This window comes from Vigna unguiculata, chromosome 2, assembly GCF_037176805.1.
Source record: "Vigna unguiculata cultivar grain cowpea cultivar isolate G323 ecotype 2 chromosome 2, ASM3717680v1, whole genome shotgun sequence".
Lineage (NCBI taxonomy): Eukaryota > Viridiplantae > Streptophyta > Magnoliopsida > Fabales > Fabaceae > Vigna > Vigna unguiculata.
The window spans coordinates 18,510,590-18,518,058 of record NC_140793.1 but is presented as its reverse complement, the minus strand read 5'-3'; the positions used below and the strand labels follow the sequence as shown (position 1 = coordinate 18,518,058).

General features: G+C 31.5%; 1 protein-coding gene across 1 annotated transcript; it reads left to right on the top strand.

Moving 5' to 3' along the window:
- Positions 1–635: 635 nt before the first annotated feature.
- On the top strand, positions 636–4,027 carry LOC114169874 (ATP-dependent Clp protease adapter protein CLPS1, chloroplastic-like). The gene is made up of 3 exons (XM_028055247.2): positions 636–794; positions 2,865–3,015; positions 3,534–4,027. Exons 1-3 carry the CDS (start codon positions 740–742, stop codon positions 3,793–3,795), a joined length of 468 nt encoding a protein of 155 aa, XP_027911048.1. The 5' UTR covers positions 636–739; the 3' UTR covers positions 3,796–4,027.
- Positions 4,028–7,469: the final 3,442 nt, after the last annotated feature.

The following is a 7,469-nucleotide window of genomic DNA, read 5'->3' as shown; positions in this document are numbered from 1 at the left end:
GAAGGCATCCAATTTTAACATCATTTTTATGTTCTAAGAGTAGTTAACTCCCTCATTCATAGAGGTTGGGTGTAATGTTTTCTTAATTGTCTATGAATTCTTCATTCAATATAATCCTTTTCCATAATATCTTATGTTTTAGTATATGAATTTTTATCCTTTTCCATAATTTTTCACTTCATTCATTATAATTTACTTCATTTTGACTACAATTATCATTATTGTCGATCATCATTCATAAATTTATCACAAACATATCTCCAATTTTCCAATATTTTCTCTTCAAATCTATCTTTTTAAACTCCATAAACTTCTCTTCTAATTCAAACAAAACCTATTTTTCCTTCAACCTACCATTTTATTGAGGTGTTTTTATTAACATTCACATATCATAAGGTTGAAATCCACCTAATTGAAACAATGTTTTGACTAAATTCTACTTTCTTTTTTTTTTTTTTCATGATAAATGTAAATGTAAGGAATTCCTAAATTCTACCTTTTTTTTTTTTTTTTCCGTTAACAACTAATCTTCCAATTTTTTTTTCTCTGTGGGAACGAGTGCCAAAGATCGCCTTTGATATACACGTGTCATTTTCTCGGTCCACCAATATTCAATCCTAATTTTTCCATTTTTCTTTCTTGATCCTCCTCTTTATTTATTGCAATGAGAAAACCAACAAAACCCAAAGAAAAAAGAAACGAAAAATCAAGAACTCCAACAAGGAAGAAGTAGAGCAAAATGAAGAGTGCGATTTGCGGGAGAATTCTCTCTCCCAACCATGTCTTCAAACCAGGTTCATCTTCTTTCTTCTCTCTGATTTCGATTTCCTTGGCACTTCGACCCTGTGGTTTCTTCAACTTTCTGATGTGTATTGTTTTCTTTCTTTCCAAAATATTTTGAGTGTTCTTGAGTTTCTGTTGCTCAAGGGAATTGGGGTTTGGTTATTATTTTGTGGGATTTTCATTTTCTTCTTTTCCTTACAAAAGAAACATCTTTTTGCTTGTTGAATATGTTCGCTAGTGTGAATGTTTTAGTAATTGGAAGTAGTTCTGAAGCTGGAATTCTTTGATAAAGGGATAGAGTTCAATCTTTGGGAATTGGGTTTAGCATAGCGTGATTGATTTTCATACCTGTTCTTCCCTTGCTAGAATTACGATTGTGCTTACTTTATCCAAGACTCTTGGTTAAACAGAGTAAAAACTTCTGTGCAAGATTGGTTTTGACTTCCCCTGATGCACTGAACGTGACCCGTGTGATTGTCTTAACAGTTGCACCTGCTAGAGTGGAAATTATCATTGCTTCTCTTTATTGTACTGAGGGAACTAAAATGTAGTCCCAGATGAGTGTGTTCCTATGTAGTCTAAAAAATTAGGAATATCTATGAAAAGAAAATTGATGTGTAATCATCAAGTTGATGTTATTCTCATAAGTGCGAGTGCCTTAGGTTGAGGTTTCACTTAGATAAACTCTTCCAAGCAAAAGAGTAATGTTATTGTTATGGTTCACGTAAATTGATTGACATTGGGGTTTCGTAATTTTCTTTTTTGGGTATGATGTTTTTATCCTTACATTTGCAATGATGAAGTAATGGACAGTAATGGCGTTTTTTTGTGATAGATCTTGTGGATGATTGTTCAATCTTTATGTTTAATATTTTACTGTTGCGTGCTTCTTTTTTATAGAACAGAGGAATGACTATAACACCCTTAGGTGGTTTGTTCACCTTTATAAAGCTCAATTATTCAGCCAGGTTATGATTATATGAAGGATTAGTGACAATGTTATCCAGTAGGACTAAAGATTTGTAACCTTGTGTTTTTGTCAATCGCAACTTGGAAGAAGAACATATCATTAGAAGATAGTAAACATCATTACTTAAATTTGAGTCTTGGACATGTGAGTTCAAAGAGAAAGTGACATTGATCAAATAGTGGATTAGGTAGGGATTGAATTCTTTGAAAATTATGTAATGTTATTGAACTAGCCCTGCTTATTCAACACTGGTGTTATCATGTTTGGTTTCAATTTTCTCCCTCCCATCTAATATGTATTGATCATTGTCTAAGGGAAAAATAAAAACACCCTCACTAAATATTAGTAGTAGTCACCATGAACTACTTTTAGTGACTAACATCATTTTGTTTGTTAGTTTAACAAATTTTGTTTATCATGCAATAATCATGTTTTACTTACATAATTCATTCATGTTGATTTTCACATATTTTTAGGTGTGAAGTATAAAATAGTTCCTGAAACATTGGTCTTTTTATAAATTCCTATCTCATGATATGTTTTTAGTGATAAGTTGATTAATAGGAATTGTTAAATCTGCCTACAAGCTTTGTAAGATTTTGGTGTAATGTTGAACTCAGACGTTCAATTGTCCACCATGCTGACTACCGTTCTTGCCAATCAAATACTTTCAGCTCATATGCAGTTAACATATAAATTCTTAGATCCGGATGAAATTTTTCTTTGGTACATTTTGCAAAATTGGAGAGAATAGTTGAAAGATTTCAAAGTTCATGGGTGTATGCCTTCACTTTTTCTCAGAGTCTTTGTTTTCATTTCTTTTTCTAAGTTCAATGCTTATGTGTACTGTGTTTCCCTCTCCATGTGTATGGAAGATCATGTACATTTTCTTATCTAAACATATTTTGATATTTTGTGATGCCTTCAGAATCTATGCCTGATAAATTATTTAAGTCTGGACAGCTTTTTGTTTTCTTTCTAAACCATACTATATCTCATTTGTTTCGCTATCTACTTTGTGATTGAAATTTTTAGCATCCATGAAACAATGTTGTATCTTATTTATATGGTTAAGTGCTTCAACTGTACATATTGAAGATTTGCATTACAGGGGAGGCACCTTCGTTTTGTAAAGGACCATACTCCAATATTTGTGTACCCGTGGCCGTATTGGTAACAGGAGCTGGTAAAGGAGCAGGGTTGCTTGAAAAGCCAGTTATTGAGAAAGTCACCCCTGGCCGTGAGTCTGAATTTGATTTGAAGTAAGCAGAAGTTTTGTATACTTCAAATTAAGATTTTATAGTTGGACAAATTTTGTTTAGCAACTTAGTTTTTCTGCATCTGCTAATAAGGAAATTTTCATTTCAATGAGTGAAAATATAAATCATTTTATATTTGAAGTGATTTTATCAATAAACAATGGGAAAGTGGAGGTATTTAGTAGTAGCGGATTCATTTTTCAAAGGTGTTATGTTGTCATTTTCATTAAAAGCCAGCCTAAAACAGGTGAAAGATCTTGTGTAAGAACAATGGTAATAGATTTGCAGATTTGCATCAAATTAGTATTTCTCATTTTGAAATATGAAATATGTTTATGCCTTAACCTGCTCCCTAACAAAAAGGAACTTAGCAACCCATTATAGTGCCCTAGATGCTGAGTTGTTCATTCATGCTTTTTGCTGAATTTTCTGTGATATCATGTATGGACATGTAACTATCTCATTCCTTGCAGAATAAAATGTAAGAACATATTTGATTCTGGTTTTTCTAAGATGTGCAGGAAATCACGGAAAACAGCACCACCATATCGTGTAATATTGCACAATGACAACTTTAATAAACGGGAATATGTTGTTCAAGTACTGATGAAGGTCATCCCTGGAATGACCCTTGATAATGCAGTTAACATCATGCAAGAAGCGCACTACAATGGATTGTCAGTAGTGATTATCTGTGCACAATCTGATGCTGAAGATCATTGCATGCAGCTGAGAGGCAATGGGTTGCTCAGTTCCATTGAACCTGCAGATGGTGGCTGCTGATGAACAGTTTCACTTTAAATTTCCCTGAGTTTGATGCTATTGAAAGGTTAGATGGAACTATTAGCAGATGTACATAAGTTCCCATGTTGAAGGCTTAGAGAAACCAGAAAAAAAAAAAAAAAAAAGACATCTTTTGTAAAACATGGCCTCATGATTAAATGACCGAACCTATGATTAAGACATGTGATAGTTGTGATTTTGAATAAAGATTTGCACAACATATGAAAACTAATAGCTGATGAATGATTGGTGTATATCTGGAAAACATAGATTTAGATCCTCTAATGTTAGCTTTTTGTTTAACACAACCTTGTCATGTTACTTGCTCTAATAATAAGATCTAAATATGTTGTTTAGAGGAATCAATAAAATAATTCAAAAACCTTGGTGTCTTTTACAATCATGGGTTTTAAAGTGATACTGTAGTATATCCCTTGATGTAGGACTATACTATTTTTGCGAAGTTACTTATTTGACTATGATTGATAATCATGCTACAAGTTGTGCTCATAATTTTAATGATTCAAACATAACCTCAATTAATATCCTTCAGGCCCTGTCAGAAAATTAAATTGTTCTATTCTCTTAAGAAAGAAACTATCATTTCTTCTCTAGTGGACAGTAATGTATGTAAGGTCTGTTGCTAGTTAATGTTTATCAAACATGTTTTTCTAATTAAAAATTAAGCTTTTCTTGCTCAACACGAATGAAGTGGTAATAGTCTGCTAAGAGTTGAAATTTAAAGTTTAAATTACTTTTTCAGTTCCTTTATTTATGGTTGGATTAGTATTTTTCTTCCTTTGCTTATTTATGAACTTCAATTTAGTTAATTTATTTTTATATGGTTCAGTTTGATTCATTTCTTTTCTGTAATTAAGCTACTCTTATAATTTCAGACCATTTAAAAATATAGATAAAGTTGAAATTCATGAATAATTTTTATATATTACAACCTTTTTTAAAAATATAAAAAATTTAAATTTTCACCAGCGGTGTTCAATTTAGCGGTTTTCATTAATATTTTTTTTTAAACAATATGAAATATATACTTTTTTATTTATAATATACTTATTAATACTAATAACAGTAAAAATATTATAAAATGAAAATGATTAACTAATTATATTAGTAAGTATACGAATAGTTATTATCCTTTAAGTATAATTATTTCATTAATATTAATTTAATACAATATACTCATTAATATGATGTAGCTATTTAGTATAACATCAAATAAATATTAATACAATTTTATTTACGTTTTTGAACAATTATCATGTAATTATATAATTTAATTAAAATATTTATATATATCTAAGAAGAAATATGCTCTCTAGGAAAGTTAAAGGCTGAATGTTGCTTCCAAAATAGATATTAAAAATGCTTTTGACACCCTTAATTAGAATTTTTGCTGAAGGTTTTGGAAAAAATTGATTTTCATAATATTTTCATTAATTGATTTGATTTTTAAATCTGCAATGCTTTGTTTCAAATGCAATGGCAATGTTGGTTATTTTTAGTGTAGTAGAGGTGTTAGACAGGGAATCCTTTATCTTCTGTGTTGTTTTATTTTCCTGAAGAAGTCTTGAGTAGTGATATTTCTTCTTTGGTTAATCATCACAAAATTCTACCAATTGCTAGTTCGAAAGGATGTACGTTTCCTTCTCATGTTTTGTATGCAAATGATTTATTTGTCTTTCGTAAAGCTGATAGAAAATCTTAATGCAATTTCTTAACTTATATGTCTCTATTCTGGTCGACTCCTCTTCTATGTTTATCACACCAATTAAATTTGTTTTACTTTGAGACGGAAGTTCAATTCCTTTTATTTATTTTGGTGTTCCCATTTTTTTTTCTCCTAGTGTCTATTTTTGCAATCGTTAGCAGATAAAGTGAAATCCAAATTAGTCTCTTGAAAAGAAAAAAGTTCTAAGTACAGTAGAAAGGATATGGTTGTTAATTTTGTTATTTCAGATTTTCTTTTATACGATTTTTTCAAGTTTACAAATCACCTATTAGCTTATTTAGAGAGATTGATAAATGGGTGAAGAATTTCATTTGGACTAGAGATATTGTATGTATGGACTAGTGACGGTAAATTAGTCCAAAGTTTGCTCTCCTAAAACTATGGTGGCAATCTGGGCGACCAAACCTTTTTAGTTCGTTCCACAATTGGCTCACAAAATGTCGGTCGAGTTAGTCTATTCTACTTTACAAATGTGGGCTCAATTTGCTAACTCACCCTGCATAAATCTTAGTCTACATCACAACCCGCTTTAGTCATGAAGTTGCACCTTCTTGCAGTTAAGGATGTCAACTGGGCGAGTAGGGTACCGATAGTGGCTCTCCCGTATGCTACCTGCTGGATAAATATTTGCTCCGTACCCATATCCATATTCGTGCGGTTATTCGTTATGCGGATACCTACATATTTTTTTAATATCCACGGATATCCACAGGTACCCGTAGGTATTTACAAAAAAAAACTTTAATATTTAACAATATATTTTAACAATAAATTGAAATAAAAATACAATGCATAACATTTATAAATTTCAACCAAAAGTGCAAATAACTCATTTAAATAGTGTTGAATGACAGTTTACAAAGAAATTGAGATGTTTTAAAACTAATTGATAAAAAATAACTCATTTAATTTTAATGTGTTAATGTTTTAATCATGTTTTTTTTTAATTTTTTTAATTTAAATTAAAATATAGCAGGTACGGATATCCACGGGTACAAATACTATGATCCCTGTACCCGCCCCGTTAATATGCGGGTATAAAAAAATATCTGTACCCGTTACCTATGGGTATCCATTTACAATATTCATTTCCTACTCGTTGTGAGTTTTATCAGTTAATATCCGTGGGTACAGATTTTTTTGACATCCCTACTAGAGTGCGCCATAATAATAGAGCATGCACCAGTGGAAACACAAGATCATGCAACTTAATTTTTTTCTTGCATGAGTTATCCAAACTTATATGAACTCAAAATCCTTATTTTCATTTGGATGATATTCAAAATAATTAGAGATTTATGATCTAGTTGGAATTTAGCTAAGAATGTGATGTGAAAATGATTTTGACACCAATCATAGTCAAAACAAAAGACAATTATTGTTAATTAATGAACTAGTTAATTAAATTGTAAGTGACATATAAGAATTAGACAAATTTAAAAAATAAAAAAGAATACCTTCCAGTAGGGCACTCACCATTTTAGTGACGAAAGTGATTTTGATAACAACAATCATCTAAACAAATGGCCACCACACTCCCTAAACAAAGGAAGAGAACTCCACACAAGCAGAAGTGGCACCACCAACAGATTGGAAAAACAACATAATAGTGAAATTTACAGTGCCAACAAACGGGAAATACACCTCCCTAAAGCGAAACTACATTGCCGATAAACCACAATGCAATGACACGAGTGAGAACAAACCAAAAATATCACAAGATCCCTATCGTCGCCAGTTAGGATGGAACACGAAAATCCTTGTCGTTGCAAGTGAGGATGGAACAAACACTCACATGAGAGTAGTTGTTGCTCACAAGAGAATAGTTATTGCACACACTCAAATATCAGTTTAGGGATTGCATTTATATCTAACAAAATAAAGAGCATGTGGGCTGCGGACTGACCCACCCCAACTCGTGTTGCGG

Bases quoted from the DNA above. Each gene is read 5' to 3' on its own strand.
- LOC114169874 (XM_028055247.2), top strand. From the start codon at position 740: ATGAAGAGTGCGATTTGCGGGAGAATTCTCTCTCCCAACCATGTCTTC. The intron at 795-2,864 runs GTTCATCTTCTT...TTTGCATTACAG, and splicing joins CAACCATGTCTTCAAACCAG to GGGAGGCACCTTCGTTTTGT. The intron at 3,016-3,533 runs GTAAGCAGAAGT...TAAGATGTGCAG, and splicing joins GAGTCTGAATTTGATTTGAA to GAAATCACGGAAAACAGCAC.